Source organism: Pyxicephalus adspersus, chromosome 12 (genome assembly GCF_032062135.1).
Source record: "Pyxicephalus adspersus chromosome 12, UCB_Pads_2.0, whole genome shotgun sequence".
NCBI classification, from domain to species: domain Eukaryota; kingdom Metazoa; phylum Chordata; class Amphibia; order Anura; family Pyxicephalidae; genus Pyxicephalus; species Pyxicephalus adspersus.
In genome coordinates, this window is record NC_092869.1 from 43337583 (window position 1) to 43357200 (window position 19618).

The 19618-nt window shown below is 41.6% G+C and overlaps 1 protein-coding gene across 1 annotated transcript in view; it reads right to left on the reverse strand.

Moving 5' to 3' along the window:
- Nucleotides 1–19618, reverse strand: part of CEP128 (centrosomal protein 128) — an 89131-nt gene that overhangs the window by 66760 nt on the left and 2753 nt on the right. The window contains exons 2-11 of the mRNA XM_072427667.1: nucleotides 18601–18657; nucleotides 14719–14842; nucleotides 11926–12087; nucleotides 10335–10421; nucleotides 8250–8370; nucleotides 6139–6263; nucleotides 5032–5123; nucleotides 3446–3518; nucleotides 2467–2583; nucleotides 125–211 (exon numbers count right to left, since the gene is read on the reverse strand). Of these exons, the coding sequence (XP_072283768.1) occupies nucleotides 125–211; nucleotides 2467–2583; nucleotides 3446–3518; nucleotides 5032–5123; nucleotides 6139–6263; nucleotides 8250–8370; nucleotides 10335–10421; nucleotides 11926–12072 (849 nt within the window). The 5' untranslated portion in view covers nucleotides 12073–12087; nucleotides 14719–14842; nucleotides 18601–18657. The remainder of the gene's footprint in view (nucleotides 1–124; nucleotides 212–2466; nucleotides 2584–3445; nucleotides 3519–5031; nucleotides 5124–6138; nucleotides 6264–8249; nucleotides 8371–10334; nucleotides 10422–11925; nucleotides 12088–14718; nucleotides 14843–18600; nucleotides 18658–19618) is intronic.

Genomic DNA, 19618 nt, shown 5'->3' on the forward strand with positions numbered 1-19618 from the left:
CACAAAGTACAGAAGCCAGAGGATCACCATAACAGCCAGGAAACCAAGCATCTCTATTTTTTTACTTATCAACACTTTATATGAACAGCTGCCCTGTGGATCCCCCCATAAACAAGTTCCTTACCTGGAGTTTTTCACTCTCTGTCCTTCCGAGTTTTTCTTTCAGCAATGATTCTCCCTCATTTGACTTTGAGTCCCGTTTTCTAAGGGCCTGTATTGACACAAAACCGAGGCATTAATAGATGACTGCATTCACATCTACATTTTATGGCTTACAAGATGCTGGCAACTGCAAAAAAAAAAAAAAAAAAAAAAACACAACGGGGGGGGGGGGGGGGGGATATTAAAAGTGGTCACATAATTCCACAAGCCTGGTCCCCCCTTAAGCAAAGAGGGTTGGGGTGCAGAGGACATCAGTTTTCCACCCAGAAATGTTTTAAAGATGTGGGTGGCAGCCCCTGTACTGTGACCCAACTCTTCAGTAACCACCCGAAAACTGAAGGGTGATTACCGAAAAGTGCCGGATGGTGCGCCCAGCTCAAAGGGGCCCGGAGAGAACACTGGACATCATATGTGCCAGGCTGCAGACAGGGATATGTAGCAGCTGCTTCTACTGTGGAAGGCTGGATGGGAACGTGGAAGCTGTAATGGAACATAGCACCCCATGTGTCTGCACGCCATCAAAAGAAGACTAAAATACTACAGCTGAATGGATGTCACCACTTCCTGCTAGTACACATGATGCGGATTAGTTATATACCTTTACTATGGTTTTGTAAAATCTCTTTCCTCAGATTATGTCAGTTCCTCCCAATAGACTAGCATCAGGTCTACAAGCAGGAAGTGGGAAAATATAAGGAATGGGGTTTCAAAGAAACAAAGTTGGGGTTTGTAGTTCATCGTGCTAAAGTGGAGAACATCCAAAGTTCTTTTTTCCTGCCAGCATGCTGCATAAAAGGATCCTTGGTCTGTATGAAGAAGCAGCCATCTCTCTCGCAGAATGTGACATGTTCACTTAATGAATCAGAGCCATAGCTCTTCAATCAATAAAAGTCATGTTACCTAATAATTGGGGCAGTAAAGAGACGATGTGGTTTTAGACTTATAAGGCACTATAAATTATATTTATATATTAGCCATTGTGCAAGAGGTCTTAAAGTGTATGTAAAATCAAGAACAATGTATAATGCAGCATAATGGTCCTCAGATGTGGTGGCTGTCTTTGTTTTTTCTTTCTTATTTCCCAGCATTTTTTTTTTCATAAGTGATCTTGCCATTTACAGTAAGAAAGAATAACATTGTCACCTTGAGACTACAAAACACCTTCACATTGCCTTTTCTGAAAGCCATAGTGGGAAAGTGTTCTAATGTACATAGATAAACTGGATAGTGATGTTAATCTACTAAAGGAAAAAAAAAAAAAAAAAAAAAGCTTCTTCTTAAGAGTTTACACACATATTATTTATTATTGAATATATTTATAGGTATTTTATTAATATTACTGTGGTAAGTAAATTCTCCCCTCTGCAGCGTACCACCAACTAATGCCTTAGATCTATATATTTTACTTTAGTACAGCTTAAGTCCTGAGATAGCGAGGAGCCTAATTACAGAATGTAGTGAGAGTGGTGAAAGCAGGTTAATTGCTCTCTAATTAGAAATGGGACACAGTTTACAAACAGCAGAAACAATACTACAGGCAGCTCATGTCAGGCTGGGTTTGCTCTTTTCTGAAAATCCCTTACAGTCCGACTCTGGGATCCTGATTGCCTTAAACCGTTTGAAATGACGGGAACAGTAATGGAGTGTCCCGGGGGCATCTTTAAACCTTTAATAAAAACAACTGCTTTCTTTCACTTCTCGCCTATTTCCATTAAAGAAGGCCGGCTGTGAGTAGAATGCACTCGGGATGGGAGAGCAGAGTGTGAGAGATTCTGACAAAAGTGTGAGAGGAAGACATGACACAATAAAATATAATTACTGCTGCATGAAAGCTTCGCCCTCCTTTGTAGTGACACTGATCAGAGCAAAAGCAGCATCTATGAGGGGTGACAGGCTAGAAGCCTTTATACAGGAGGGAAGCAAAAACCGGGGGGGAGGTAAAGTTTATCAGCATCAGTGCAGCGGTAACAGTAAAAGACCTATGAAGAAAAATTGCAAGGGCTCTTAAAGCTTCGACCTATAAAAAAAACAATTTTAAGGGATAACACATTTGGTATCTAATAACTTGACATAATCTCATCTTTAACATGTACCAAAAAACTTGGGATTACATGGTGTTGGTGTGCCCTAAAATTGAACTGAGTATTTAAAAAAAAAAAAAAAAAAAAATTATGATAGACATATTTAAAGGTAAATACATTTTGTCAGCTGTGCAAAAACTAAAATAATACTCAGACAGTCAAATGATAAAACTCAGAAATCTTGCAGAATGTCTTGACTGTCCAGGAAAAATATGGATTTTACCTCTTGAAGTTGATTGGAAACCTGACCCAGCTGCTCCTGTCTGCTCTCGAACTGCTGCCTCTCCGTCCTCATCTCTTTTTCCAACTGCTGCAGCCGTCTCTCCACCCGTTCAGATACCTGCAAAACACCAATGGTATAGTATGTCAATGGCAACATTCTACATAAACTTTACACAGGCAATTCAATTCCTGGAGGTTACAGTGTAGAAAACACAAAAAGGATTAATGAAAACTCCAACACTGGAGCATTAGTCCATCTTGTCATCTGCGATTTTTTTATGTTATGTTATGAATGCATTAAATGTTGGGGGTAGCACTATAAAGAAAAACACAACTGCTGCCGCACAAGACACTGTAATAAAATGTTTGACAAAACCCAGAGCAGCTCCTCTGACAGTGATATACTGATCTCTGGACATGGCAGGAGTGCAGCCATCTTGTCAGACATATGACATTTTGTATTTGAGAGAACTGTGCCTAGACAGCCAGGACAATCGGAGTAGATGACAGAATTATCCAGTAACGGCTGCAATGTGTTTTCAGTACATCAGCCTGTGACAAGAAGATCTCATGGAGTGAAAAGCAATAACATGTAGGGAACACGAACAGACAACGTTTGCTGTCAGGTGCTCAATCAATGCACAGTGCTGGTAATGACAGGATGCCCACACAGGAGTTTAATAGAAATTGTACATAAATGCCAGTAATGAGAACACCTCATGAAAAGAGAAACTCTTAAAAGGGAATGGGCTCTCTCTTACACAGTCAAGCTCACCGTCTACTGGGAGAGGGCACCCTCAATATTCTGCCACACAGTCTCCAAGGAGAGGGCTTTTTCCCACACTGCCATGCTTGCAGTCTCCTGGGAGCAGGTTTTCTCCTCCATTGCCCCAGTTGTTGTTTCTTGGGAACAAGCTTTCTCATACACTGTCACACTCACCATCTCCTGGTAGCAGGCTCTCTCCTACAGTGTCACTTACCGTCTCTTGGTGCGGATTCTCCTTCAGCCGGGCGGATAATTCTTCTAGGGTTCTCTTTGTCTCAGCATCAGTTCTAGCAAAAAAAAAAAAAAGGTACCATAAATGTAATCTCAATTCTCAACACTGCCCCTAAATCACACATAAAAGCTCTCATACTGCCCCCAACATCCACTCCCGCCACTGCATGTACTTAACACCCCCACTCCTCCATGCAGCTAGCACTCTCCTCATTCTCACACTGCAACTTATGTTCAACGAACCAACAGTTTTTTTCTGAAACTGCTACCACCCCAACTCATGCCTTTCCTTCAAAAACAAAATTTGCAAACACTCTGAAATCTTAACTACCTCTGACATTCATAAAAGTTTATGCTTACAAAACAACTTTTTCCATCCCTCCCCCAAAACCCCAAACTGGCCTTTTTTTGGGACGGTCATAGTTTTACAATAGTAGCATATTACAGCATGGCTGTCATTGATCCCTTCACATCTTTCTATGAGGAGCTCACTTTCATGAGAATAATAAACACTGAAAGTGCTATGGGCCAATGTATAAAACTGACCAATTTTGAATTAAGTTGCACCCTATTTATCCCACTAAATTGGTGCACTGATGTCTTCAGGGTATGCATTTCTCTATTTATAGATCTCTTTTTCTACCTTGGAGTCTTACGACTAAAAATAAACATTTTTTATAGATTACATAGATTATATGGGCAGCACAGTGGCTCAGTGGTTAGCACTCTGGCCTTTGCAGATCTGGGTCCCAGGTTCCAATCTCGGCCAGGACACTATCTGCATGGAGTTTTCAGGTTTACCCAGTGTTTGCTTGGGTTTTCTCTGGGTACTCCAGTTGCCCCCCCCCCCCCCCCTCAAAACTGTATTATGACTGTAAGACTGTAATAAAAGACATATGACTGAGGTAGGGACATTAGATTGTGAGGGACAGCTAGTGACATGACTATAGCTACGTACACACTTCCAATTATTATCGTTGACGAACGATCCTGCACGATATCTACGAACGATCGTATAGCACCGATCCTGCACATAGAGATAACGACACGATCGTTCGTAGATATTGTACACACAATAGATACGATCGTTTGAGCGATAGAGGAACTATGTGCACGACAGGAAAGTGAACGAACGTTCGTTCATTACGCATGCTCAGACCATGGACGATCAACGAATGATCATACACACAAACGATGTTCAACGATCGTCGTCCAATCCGATCCGCCGGTCCGGTCGTTCGTTTCCAACGACTTTCCTCGTTCGTTGGCGTCGTTGGTTACTTTTTTTACGAACGATTTTTGCCCAATCGATCGTTCGTCGTTCGTTTTGAACGATAAAAATTGGAAGTGTGTACGCACCTTATGGACTTTGTACAGGACTGCATAATATGTCAGGGATATAGAAGTATTGTGAAGTTATAATAAATAATAATATTATATTACAGCAAGCAAATACAATACAGAAAAAAGTAAGTGGGTAGAAGTTCCACAGACAAACCTGAAGGGGCCTTCAGTTTTTTAAATGGAATATTTGTGGTTTGTTACATCTGTGCCTACACTAGAAAGTACCTGTTTCTCCGAGAAAGCTCACGGCTCAGGTCATCATGCAGACGTAGCTGGTCACTGCTTAGATCTCGCAAGGACTGATGCAGGGAATGAAGCTGGAAAACAGGAAGACAAAAACATTTTACACAATATATCACAGATTGTCTGTATTGGCCCATGTACATACAGAAGTGAGGGTCAAGATAGTCTGACACAGACATGCAAGGTGAGGTTTATGTCAGCCTGACAATAGTCTACTATGACATCATAATAAGATTCTAAATAGAAGGATGCTAAGAAGAAGTACGGGAACGCCCAGTGCTGGCAGTTGTGTTAAAGTGCACCTTAAGGGGTCCTAAAGTCAAATTTAAACTATATAATAATTATAATGTACTTTAGAAATATGTGCAAATAATTTCAAATTATAATTACAAATCCATTACCTGCACCCGACCCGACACCTATTTTGCTTGTTCTCTGGGTCTATGCTCACGCAGTTAAACCACCCACCCTAGCATCCCTCCAACACTGAAAAAATTCTGAGCTCATTTTTTCTCCTATCCAATGCACAAAGATGAATATAGCTGCAGGTGCAACACAGTAAGCCCTTGCATACAAGTGCTGCCCAGCAGCCGAGATCTGCAAGTACCCACAGGTACTTGTGTCACACACCACTGGAAGTTTAATCAACATTTTTTTAAAAAAACATTTGATTCTTGTTAAACTTTTATTGACCAGGTAGTACAGCCTTCAATAAATATGCCACATTTCCCTATCCCACATTTGATCCTCAAACCCTGGGCTTTTCATGTATATCACAATCAGTCATATATTAATATATCCTTATGTCTTTTCTAACCATCCCCAATTCCATTCACATATGTCGGACTACTCTATTGGTGGTAAACCATGGGCTATGGCCGCCATTTTAGGCCTGTACAAAAGGTCATCCTACTTATGGCACAAGGTTCTGGTTCTCTGACTCATGTTGAAGAACTCTTTTGGACTTCTAATGAATCAAAACAGCTAACTGGGGCTGCATCATTATTGCCAGGGAGGAGTACATCTAAAAGATCAATTTTTTAAATTATATTTCCATATGTCTCTTGTGCCCTACAGAACATTCCCCACCTGCTCAGTGTTTTCCACTTCGTCTAAAAACCGTACTGCTGATCGAGAACGGCGCCGCTGATGAACTCCAGCATCTGTATAGTTTTTAAGAGGAGAGGTTGGCTGAAAGCGTCGATTTCTGGATTCTGCAAGTGGAAATAGTGGACAGTTAAAAAAAAAAAATTGCTGCAGACAATTAAACATAAAAATGATAATGCGATAGGAGATAGTTGTGCTTGTTGTAATCAAAGAGGTCTATGTTTCCAATCCCAATATTTGTACTGTATATACATAAAAAGCCGGATCATACAGGGGGACACATCACTTGTTCAGATCGCTGGCATGAATATAGAAATAACATTGATGGGATATTGCCTCAGAGTAAGAACCAGTCCAGTTAAAAGGTTCTAAAGCGAAAGTGCCCTAAAAAAGTTGGCACGCAAGGCTTCAGATAAAATCTGTTATGGTTCAATGATTAATATAGGTGGTGAGTATATACAGCAAAAACAAGTCACTGTTGCTCCCTTTTTTCTTCTTATAAAAATGGCCTCTGATGCCGTAAAAAGCATTGAATACTCTATCAGGCTCCTGGGATAATGAAAGTTTAGGATATCGATTGTATCACAGAAAGTTTTTACTGACCTTTGGCCCAGAGCCTAGGGAGCAGAGACAATATGTTATACATATGCTGTATATGTTCAATTTATTCATGCGGTACTTGGATGAATTCATGTTATTTGTGATATGGTTTATAAAATATGATATGGTTTATTAATATATGTAAATAAAAATTATGATTTTTTATAAAATATGGTGAGGTCCTTGTCCACTGCAAAAACACCCTGTTTATCCTGTGAGAAGGGTACCTCTTTTATGGAAATGGAAATGCCATCAATGAAACACTGCAATTGTGTTAAATCAGACAGTCCCAACACAGCCACATACCCATTCATGAAAGAATGAGTGACCAGCAAGGTATACTTACCGTTGGCACCCTCACTTCACTGATTTTCTGTAGTCCAGGTTCTAGGCAGCGTTTGATTTCCACCATGTGCCAGTGCTCAGGCCAGAGTTCCCAATCCCTGTCCACAAAGCTACCTATCTTACACAGGGTAGACCCTTGCAGCAGGAACAAAGGTGAAGAAATGTGGATCAGCGAGTAGAAATAGGCTAGGGTGCTTACCCAAAGACACTATTACCTTGTTCCGAATGAACCGATGATAATCTATGAACTTTGTGTATCAGATCAACTGATCAGAAGTGATAAAATCCTGTTTTATTACAATCAGGCATGCTAATGAGTAATCATTGTAGGTAGAAAAATTAGAAAAAGTCAGCCAGAACAAAGTGACCTTAATACAAATGCAGTGCTTTGTGTTTTTTTCTCTAATACATTTCTTAAATATTGTTTCATGACACTCAGAATTAGGATTACATGCAGTCTAATGCACAATTTTATTTTTAATCAATATGGCCCCACAGTCATTTAAATTCAAAGCCATGAATGTGACAGATGTAGCCCATGCATTTTATTAATGATGCTGCTGAAACACAGCTTACTTATTGTAATGTTTTTTACTATTTGTATTGGTGTTCTATGACCATCAATTTAAAGTTCTAAAAACTCCAGGCTCTTGTCTGTGCAACTCCCTGTCCCTAACTAACAGATAGTAATGGCCCATATGAATATAACTCAAAAGTGGCATCTCTTAACACAACAGTTTTCCTGAGATGGAATATAAAAAGTTACAAAGGTTTTGCTACACAAACCTTTAAGAAACTTGCAGCTATGGGCTTCCCTGGTCCGTCCCAAAGCCTGTGGATTTTCTTATGTGATCGTAGCCAACCATTACCATGAATGACTGGCACCAGGAGGGTACTGAAAAGAAATTTTCCTCAAGAAAAAGTATGTCGAAAACCTCCCAATATTGTTTCCACCGCATGTGAACATGGCATTGCGTTGCATTTTTAGGGGGAACTATAGGCTGTCAGGTTGCCTATTGCATTGTAGCCATTCTGGGAAGAGGCAGGAATACCAGAAAGTAGTAATAATAATAATAATAATGAGTATATTTCCAAAATCCTGGAAGGAATACCAAATGGAGGAGAGGCACATTATATATCAGACTGACCTGCAGGGGCTTCCAGATCACTGGCACAAAGGCTTGACAGAGAGGCGCTTCTTCCTCCAGATAGACGAGAAAGTCGTCGACTTCTGAGCTGATCAATAGACTGCTCCAAATTTTCCTTAAGCTGTATGAGGGGAGAAACAAGGTAAGGCTTTGACAGTTTTGGGGCATAATGTTCTAAAGGTTGGTCATTCAGGCACAAGCTACTATTATTAATGATTTATATAGCACCAATATCTTCAGTGGTGCTGTACAATTATTTTAAAAACAAGTTAGTCATGGACAAGCAAGGGAAATATTGTGAAAGAAAATGGAAAATTATCCATTGTATTCCTATTCTAAAGATAAAAGATTAACTTAGGTGCAATTATATCACACACACACACACACACACACACACACACACAGTAGATCTAGAATTTCAGAAGTTTCATTTACAAAGAGGCGAGTCTAATGGAAGCTGCACTGCTAAGATGGTGAATTGTGTTACTGTGTGCCCGGTGAAACATCACCTGCCCCCTCACAATACCTCCTGTGACATTGAGATCACTTCCTACGCAGTTCATTATCACAGCTAATTACAGGCTGCAGCTTATTTCCCCTCCGTTATCATGTCCCTTTAATTACCCGCAGGAGGTCAGCCCCATGAAAGCTGTCCAAGAGCATTCAAAGAGGCATTGACAAGACTGGGCCGTGTAGAGTGCGCTGGCAATATAAAGGGAGCCGGGGACCTTCTGTATTAATGCACAGGACTGACGCTCATCAGAGGCGACACCAGGACAAGTAATGCAATTAAGGATCCTTCCAGAAAGTGACACAGGAAAAGGAGAAGACTGCACTGCTATCTATAGACTCCTAATTCAAACTATCTGCAATCAAATAAGGTTAAGGAGCCATACGCAGCGTCCAAATCATAAATCACCGACTCTCTTCTATATCCATTCATCCTGCAGCCCATTGGTTGTTACTTTGCGGCCCTCAGTTTATGTTTTCCATCTACATATTTATTCAGGCTTTTGTTACTTAAATGTTTCAGTTTATTCTTTTACTTTTTTATTACCATTTCTATTCTGTTCATTCCTTTTTATATAATAAGCATCCTCTAAATTTTTAGGGTGAATTAATTAACATTAATGTGGTAAATCATCGTAGAGTCAGAAAATTATTCATTGCTCAAAGAACGTGCACCAACCTCCAGATGAATCCTGGTTAGGAATGGCTGCTCTAAGCACTCCTGTAGTATATGTTTGAAGTCTCTGACCATCCACTAAAGTATGACCACAGTTGTCTGTAACATTCCATACTCTTGCCTTTTGATAAAATTAGGACCCTATATTGAGTAATGTATATCTCAGGCTACACTCCCCTGGTGACCTACACATCACATGTATGTGCCATTACTACGTATGTATGGTTGTGAGACCCCTCATCCAGAACCTAGAATGGACACCGAGAATTGGTTTGCTCATTTTAAAGAAAACCTGTAAAAATAACTGCTTCCTGGGAGTTAGAGATATCAATGCGTGACTCCTAAAAAAATCTGCAACACATTGCCATACCAGATGCTGGAGATATGGGCTGCACCCAAGGACAAGCAATGACAGCCTTTACCGATAAATGAGAGCCTCAGCCGTGACCAATTTTTCAGTAAAATTTTGTTCTAGTGGACGGATTAGACACACTGTTTTTTTTTCATTGTTGCCCCGACCATTTAAATACAAAGATGCTTCTATGTAGGTTTTAATACTTTCTTAAGCATTGACCAGAAGCAAGAGGAATAGAACACAATTTCGGAGTTTTTTATCTCCACGCTTGTTCCGGGTCAGCAGCCAAAAGTAGCAAAGCTTTACACAGCCAGGCAACTTGTATTTTTGGGCATTCAGTATTGACAAACACCACATTTCTCTCAGCAAAGGCTAACTTTTAAGGGAACATTTCAGACCTAATTTAGGACAGGATACCAGGGTATATTAAGAGTACACATATGGATTTTGTTTTTTGGCTCAGGTCTCTGTACAGGAATTTCTCTGCACGTGTGACAATCACCCTCCAAAATAGAGTGCATATTTACATCCATCCAGAACTTACCACAGTGATGGCTTCTGTTTGGTCAGAGTTATATTCCTTATACTGGCCAAGCATCTCGTCTACTTGCTTCAGATTACGACTGGTGTCCTATAAAAGAAAAACAATATATTTTACACAGGAAATGATGAGAAGGATAACTGTGCTGTAAATGAGATGATTAGAAATAAAACAGTTCAGGTGAGGGAATACAAAGACGTGTAATAATTAGGAAAAAGAGGAGAATAAGGTGAATGCCGCATTTTATCTTTTGTTAGTTAAGGCCAATTTTTTAAAAAATCTGTACATTTAGTGGCATTTTTTTCTCCATACTGCAAATCTAATGTATGGCAAGCTGGGAGAAGCCAACCAAGTATGTGACATTTAACTTATCATAGGAGGGGCGCACATCCCACTGGAAGGTACAGGATTAGAGAGAGGGTCAGAGTGGAGGGAATGTCAGGATGTGGAGAAGACATTGGGAGGGACAAGTGAAGTCAGGGTGGAGTAAAGGGAGAATGTGAGCGTAGAGTGGAAGGATAGGGACACTGGAGTAAGGTCGGGGGGATGTTAGGGTGAATAGACAGGGGGACAAGGATGAAGTCCGTGTGTAGTCAGATGAGGACAGTGGGAAGATGGTGGCAGGTGGACAGAGATGGAGAAAAAAGGAAGAGCAGAGTCCATAATAAGGTGGTGAGCAGGATGATATCATGGTGGGGTGGATGTAAGTAGAGGAGTAGAGGGTTGATATCAAGTGAGCTGAAGAGAACAGGAGGAGTGGAGGGCAGATATCAGGATGGGCTGGACAGAACAGAAGGAATAATGAGGGTACATGTCAGGGTGGGCTGGAGAGAGCAGGAGGAGTGGAGGGTAAATGTCAGGGTGGGCTGGACAGAACAGGAAGAGGAGTGGAGGGTAGATGTCAGGGTGGGCTAAAGAGAACAGGAAGAGGAGTGGAGGGTAGATGTCAGGGTGGGCTGGACAGAACAGGAGGAGGAGTGGAGGGTAAATGTCAGGGTGGGCTCGACAGGAGGAAGAGTGGAGGGTAGATGTCAGGGTGGGTTGGAGAGAACAGAAGGAAGAATGGAGGGTAGATGTCAGGGTTGGCTGAACAGAACAGGAGGAGGAGTGGAGGGTACATGTCAGGGTGAGCTGGAGAGAACAGGAGGAGGAGTGAAGGGTAAATGTCAGGGTGGGCAGGACAGAACAGGAGGAGGAGTGGAGGGTAGATGTCAGGGTGGGCTGGAGAGAACAGGAGGAGGAATGGAGGGTAGATGTCAGGGTGGGCTGGAGAGAACAGGAGGAGAAATGGAGGGTAGATGTCAGGGTGGGCTGGAGAGAACAGGAGGAGNAATGGAGGGTAGATGTCAGGGTGGGCTGGAGAGAACAGGAGGAGAAATGGAGGGTAGATGTCAGGGTGGGCTGGAGAGAACAGGAGGAGCAATGGAGGGTAGATGTCAGGGTGGGCTGGAGAGAACAGGAGGAGCAATGGAGGGTAGATGTCAGGGTGGGTTGGAGAAAACAGGAGTGGAGGGTAGATGTCAGGGTAATATGTAGACAGGATTTAGATATAAAGGTTTATTGCAGTTTTAGATCAGAGGACAGCATGAAGTACCTGCAACGTGTTGGCCAACTTATGAATCTTCTCAGATACTTCCCCTACTGCTCGGGTCCTGGCATGTGTGTGGGTGGCACGAAGGGGACCCCGTCTGCTGGCTCGGGTGCGCAGGTAGGAGTCAGAGTCACTGGACGATTCTGCCATAACTAAATCCAGTTACTGCAGAAAGAACAGATGTAACTATTAGGCATTGAAGAGCGATCCCAAGCACACAATAAACATGCAAATCTAGCAGGTGATTTGTAATATCATTCAGTCGTAGAAATTAGTTTTATTCCAGCTTCTGTTTTCTAACCTGCACTAAAGTTTATTGAGAGATAAGATTAGGAAATGGCTGCTGCATGCAACACCTACACTTTCCGAGCTTTTTTTTTTTATTTTTTTTTTTAATAAAGCCAAACAAATAACGCTTATGACATGCAAGAGGCAGCAACCAAATAAGCCACAGATGTGAAAATTACACTGGTACAGAACAACAATACCTAGACAAAAACAAGCAATGGATGAGGAGTTCAATGTTTTATTTCATATCACTATAGCCATAGAGCGGATGGTCACATGATCACCAATATTCGTGACAATGAGCCTCGTCCCTAACCCATTGTTACACCAAAACCACCATTTAAATGTTATTCATGTACAACTATCGTTATCTATAACACAAGGATAAGAGATTGCATTCTTTATCAGCGTGTTATTCATATTTAACACTGCCCATACATCCGGTGTATTCAGCAATATATTTGCTGCAAGGGAACTCCAGAACCATTTCCAGGCTGGTGAAAAACACAGAAGTCATTATTTTCATGAGTGGTAATTGAAGGATTCTGGCACTGGTGTGACAACAATATTACATCCTCCCATCCCTGTAATTCATCATTTGTAGGGGAGACGGGAGATGTAAAAGCTGCAGCCACAGTCTCTCCGCTGATCACTACAATAAGACGAGCAGTCTCTGCTTTATGATGCAGATAACAATGAGTGGTAGGCAGAGGAGGCCCATAGACTCCCCATTGTAATGTGTGCAGAGATTATTTGCCAATTAAGAAATATTTCGGCTCTGCTCACTGGGGTGACAAGCGTTTAACGAGGAATTGTTTAGGAATGGAAGAGCCATTACATGGACATTTTCACAGGTTTTTTTCTATCGCTCTGGGCAGACATTGTGCTCTAAAATTTCTGTCTGATTGGACTGAGAAGAAGCACCTCGTTGCTGCCAGCCGGAGGGAGCAGCCCCACACTCTGTGCAGAGATGCCCACATGAAAAGCTCTAATTGTGGGACTAATTGCAGCCGTGTCAGCGTAAAGCTGCCGAGTGTCAGATAATTACTGTTTAGCAGAAACCGCAATAAAATGACCGTATGAGTGCTCACCCCACTTGGCCAATTGTCTTCCGGCTCACATAGCCAGTGTGCATTCTGCTCGAGGATTAGAGGTGGCAATTACAGCAGCAATTTGTGTGTTTACACGACAACCCCAAACAACAACAAGTAATCCTTTTACCTGGTGAATCTCATGTCATATAAAGATTCACAGCATGCACAGGGAACGCATTACACCAGCAGCAATGTCACAAATGTTACATTATACGCTACTTAAGAAATTGGGCCCAGTTTATTCAAATTATCCAAGGCTGGAGAGGATACACTTTTGGCAGTGTACTTGGGTGATCCAGCAAACCTGGAATGGATCTGTTTCAGGATTGAAAACATTTGCTAACAAATAGCAAATGACGTATTAGAAATCTATTCCAGGTTTGCTGGATCACCCAGGTTCACTGATGAAAGTGTATACTCTCCAGCCTTTGAGAGCTTTAATGAATCAGGCCTATAGAGTATATGAAGTATCTTTAGTTAGCTTCAGGTCCTAAACTGTAAAACATTGCAGCTTGTCAATATTTATATGTTGTGGCTGCATTAGTTTTCTTTAGTATTTTTGACAACTAAATCCCCTTACTGCATCTATGGAGGAACAGGGCTGATGGAGGAGACCAAAGAGCGCCCATGTGTGACTGGCAGTTCAAATTGATTTTTATTAATTGCAAGATTTACTGACACGTTTCAGGTCCTAAATGATCCCCTTACAAGAGCTGGTGAAAGTGGAACTAGGAAGAAAATGGACTAAAGGCCACTGTCCTGGAATGGATTTATTTAGAAGCTTAAAAGGTTTCTGGTGGCACAACTAGAATAATAAGTTCTGCCATGCAGCATTCAGCTTTTCGGTCTCCCATACCAATGTGTCCAGATGCAGACTTGTACTGCATGCTAGTGGGCAGGCAGCTAAAGCAAGGCAGTGTAGTGTCTTTTTTTCCTTAATGCTGCAGAGATTATTGGGGCAACGCCTCACTGATTTCTCACTTTATACAAGCTTAGAAATCATGTACAGACGACATAAATGGCAGACACCTAGCAGGGCGAAAATACAGAAACCCATTCACTAAAATCTCATTTTCAGATCTTCAGTTTTCATTAAAAGTATGACGATTCTGCCATAGGGGTCCATGACCAGGCACTTCCTGTTATAAGGTGAAAATGTTTTTTCCCCATCTCCCAACCACTCTTTTCTGTTGTCACCTTGTCACATGGTATTCTGATTGATACTAAGCAGCAATGCTGCCACTCAATCACACATAAGTGAATTGTGCAGCCACTGCTAGAGTGAATGTTGACAGAAAGTGGCTGCAAAGATTATTACCAGCAACTAAAAAAATGAAAACTATGCTTTTTTTTTTTTTTTTTCAACGAGGACCTGTCACTGATATAATATATAAGCTGCCATTGCTGTACTCACTGAAAGAATGCCAAATGCCTGGATGTGAAGCTGATCTTTTGGCATCTGTAGCCTCAGTCACACATCAGAAACAAGCGATTTAGAAGGTAGTAAAGTCCAAGAACCAGAACACCAACCAGGCAACCTGTACATTACATATTATTATTATTATTATTATTATTATTATTATTATTAATAAACAGTATTAATAAAGCGCCAACATATTACGCAGTGCTGTACATTAAATAGGGGTTGCAAATGACAGACAAATACAGATAGTGACACGGGAGGAGGAGAGGACTCTGCACATAGAAGGTTATAATCTAATTGAATGGGATATGGATTGGTGGCCAAGTAACAGAAGAGGACAGGTAGGTGAGTTTGAAAGAATGAGTTTTAAGGTCTCTTTTAAAGGTTCAGTAAGTAGGAACAAGCCAAATACGATGATGAAGAGAGTTCCAGAGTGTGAGGAAGTGATTAGTAGGTCATTGAAGGAGTGAAAAGAGCGGCTATTTTTTCTATAGGGTCAGAAAGGTAAGTAGGCCAAGAACTGTAGAGGGATTTTTGTATCAGGTAGGTAGGTGGGAAGGTTGGATAAGTTGGATGAGGTTGCAAATAACAGACAATGACAGAGGAGGAGGAGAGGACCCTGCAAAGAGGGATATTTATTAAAATATATACACACACATACATTTATGAATGCACACATCTTTTGGTGGGGGTTCTTATGGAAATGATTCATGATACACAGTGCTGTATCCAATAAAAAGGGTTTACATCAATATTTGTTCATTTTTAGGATACAGATATTCATATTTGATCATTAGGATCCTTTAATTTATACTGTACCACACTCCACACCCCTCAGTATGCAAATACAGACTTTCATACAGAGTGATCCTCGGCTCCTTTTTAGCTGGGTGCACCACTTTTCAGTAACCACCCAGTTTTTGGGTGGTTACTAAAGAGTTGGATCACAATATATATATGGTCCATATGGAGAACTCTTCCAAAAACTTCACTTTAAGGGCATTACAAAGTACAAGGAGGGGCGCTTTGTGTCTGGAGGAAAAGAAGTTTAGTTTCGGATAAGGAAGGGATTGTTCACTGTAAGGTCTGTGAAAATGTGGAATCGGCTCCGTCAGGAAGTAGTTTCAGCAAGTTCTATAGATTGCTTTAAGAAAAAGCTGGATGATTTCTAGAAGCACAGAATATAACTGGGGATTAAAGCTTTAAAGTAAAGATAGCAGAGGCTGTTAATCCAGAGAACATCTGATTGCCTCATGGAATTGGAAATGAATTTTTTCCCCCTGTTGGAGCAAATTATACCAGGGGTTTTTTAGCCTTCCTCAGGATCAACTATGTCCATAGGGTTTTAAATCTGGGATATGTTTATTACCCTAGTGGTTGAACTTGATGGACCTGACTTACAATGAAAATACAGGGGCTACAACCCACCTACTATTTCTTCACACCCAAGCTTGAAAATATGCCTGGGTTGAACACTGCTTTGGTCCCTGAAGTCGGATCTATTACACCCCTATGAAAGGTGAGCCTTGTTAGCGCTAAGAAATGTTCTGCCCATTACACATTGGATGATGATGGGCATACCTCAAATTTTACCTTGTAGCTGGAAGCCATTTGAAAATTGAGCCCCCGGAGCTCAGAAGCCCCCAGGGTACTTGAATTATGTTAATGCATTTATAAAATACCAATAATAAAACCATGGAACTATCAGCTCCATTGATGTATCCCTGTGATACAGCACATTGTGATGATTGTGCATTGCAAACAATGTTTCTTCTGAAACTCTGTCGCTCCCCCATTAAATAATTATCCAGCAAATTTCACAATAAGTAAACTCCCAAGCGAACCCGCGGGGGCTGTAAACTTCTACAGCTTTTATTCCATCCTCCTCAAAAAAAACACACTTGCAATTGATATTCCTTGATATTCCTGCAATAATAGGCAGAAAATTGCTGGCCGTAAAAACAAATCTCACACTCAGAGGTTATGGTTATTAAAAAATAAAGCCGTAAACAAAATCTGGGGAAAGGACATGAAGAAACGATGACAATACAAGCTGCAATGACACCTCTATAATGGGAGACTTTACAGAGGTGATAAAGTGTGTAAGATAATACAATCAGATATTATGGATCTGTAAATTTAACAATATCATGTGTAGAAAATAAGAGTTTTATTATGGATTACAAAAATGAAATGATACACAATGGTTTTAAAGAAAACCAACCAGTCTCCGGTCTGCCCTTATTATACCTCCCTCACTTTAAGTCTTGCAGAGTTGTATTGGCGCCTCTCCTGGACTGGGATTACTTACCCAGATTTCACGGCTCACTATGCACATTAGAAGCTGCAGCCAGTCAGACTGGAGGATGTCTGCTATCATCTAGCCCATTCCTCTCATGACTGTCCCCGATATTCAGTTCTTTCAATCATGGAGGCTCAGCATCACATGTGGACGTTATTGAGGATAGGGAGAATGCAAATACAACCCTGCCTAGGATTGCCCACTTATCCAGACTGACAGACTGCCCATCCAGGCATTTAAAGAAATCTGCATACCTCCTCCCAAGAGCCCGTCCACCTGCCATGATCATCCTCTGCATTGCATACAGATGTATAGACACCTAGTAAGGACATCGCTAAAATAAGAAGGTGGTAAAACTGGAAACTTTTTACTTAAAAATGTAATAGAATACCCGATTCCCTGACTCCTGCTATTTTTTTTGTTTCTGCTCTAAATTACAATGTGCATGCACCATGTGGCTTAGAGCTCGGTTCTGTGTATATGTCACTGAACAAAGAGCCAACCACCAGGGTTGCACATGAGCAGGATTTACATTATTATTAATTTTACACAGTATTTATATAGTGCCAACATATTACGCAGCACTGTACAAAGTCCATAGTCATGTCACTAGCTGTCCCTCAAAGGCGCTCACAATCTAATGTCCCTACCATAGTCCTATGTCATTAATATGAACACATGACACATCAATAATGTCATTAAGTCTAAGGTCAATTTTAGGGGGAAGCCAATTAACCTAACTGCATGTGTTTGGAATGTGGGAGGAAACCGGAGTACGAGGAGGAAACTCAAGCAAACAAACAGAGGGAGAACCTGCAAACTCCATGCGGATGGTGCCCTGGGCAAAATTCAAACCTGGGACCTAGCGCTGAAAAGGCCAGCGTGCTAACCACTGACCCACCGTGCTTGCCCATTATCCAATCAATGAACAGGATTGCCGTCTCCATGGAAGTCCACTGTAGAGCCGGCGGTGAAGATGGCAGCGCCAATCCTTGCAGTGATGAAAGGTCCTGGACCTGTCATAGCTGCAGGATGCGAGCACCAGGTAAGTATGTGCTGTGCACACCTGCTGATTATGGCAGAAGCCAGAGGAAGGACTGGGCTAGATCAATGCTACTATATAATCACTGCCACCCTTGTTTTCCTTCGGGATTTCTCCTGTAATTGTGCAACAGCACTACATGTTATCCTTGAACAAAGAAGAATTCTAATCTATTGCTACTTAAAGAATAGATGAGGTTTCAGCCTGAAAATCATAGGTGTATATAAAATGTGACCAAACCCTTAACTCTGCGATGGCTACAACCCAATACAGATCGTATGTGCTTCACATTCACAGGCAAAAACAAACAAGTCTAAAGTGCCCTAAATGCCCCATGTTGAGCACAATGGCCCAAATTTACCCCACCAATGGGAGAAGGCGATACTGTGGTGTAAAGTGAAAACATACAGGCGTTCTCAGCAGAAGAGTAGAGGATGATGAGCGGAGGATGAAAAGCTCCACATCCCTTGTCAGATCATATATTACACACCGCCGGCTACACACTGTGACATCTCTATTAAACTGTCACCTGTAATGCCGTTACTGTTGTGCGCGCTGATGTCCCCGCTCTCCCACGCTGCTGTCTCTGGAACAAGAGAACAGAAGATTACTTTCCAGCCGAGTGGCAGAGAGGAAGCGATCGCTCACTATAATAAACACTTTGATAATACAATAAATACCATTAGACTGAGCCCTGAGAATTCCCTGCAGCTTCTGTCTATTGCAGAGGTGAACTGACAATAAAGGATAATAGACAGGGCAATGGCTGGCCGGCTGCAGGCTGACCCCATGTTACATGAAAATGCTGCCTACACCTAGCACTGAGAGTACAAAATTCACTCGGGGGGACACTCCTAAGCTTGTTCTGCTCCCAGTGCTGAGGAATGGCACTCATTAATAGCCTCATAACTATCAGTCAGCAGCTGGGGAGCTGGCGGCACCCTGCGGAGCGGACGGCTGTCAGCCAATAAAATACTGCTTAATAGAAAAGGCAGCAAGCCGAGAAGATGCATCCCCACCAAACTTTATCACCACAGATAGGAGACACAAATTGGTCCTGTACTGCCCCCTACAAGGCACGTTGGTGAACTGCAGGAGAGATCTCTCCACTAATATTGTTAAAAAAAAAAAAAATTTATAGCACCAACATATTATGCAGCGCTGTACAATAAACATGGGTTGCAAATGACAGACAGATACAGACAGTGACACAGGAGGAGGAAAGGACCCTGCCCAAAGGAGGTTACAATCTAATTGAAGGGGGGGATATGGAATGGTGGCAGAAGAAGTAACAGAAGAAGACGTGTAGGTAAGTTTGAAGAAATGAAGAAATGGATTTTAAGAGCGCTTTTAAATGAACAGAAAGCCAAATAGGACACAGAAGACCATTCCAGAGGGTTGGGGCAGCTGTAGAAAAATCTTGGAGCCGTGCATGCGATGAGGTTATGAGTGAGGAAGTCATTAGCAGGTCAATGGAGAAATGAAAAGAGCAGCTAGGGGGGTACTTTTTCATCAGGGCAGAAAGGTAAGTGGGACAAGAACTGTGG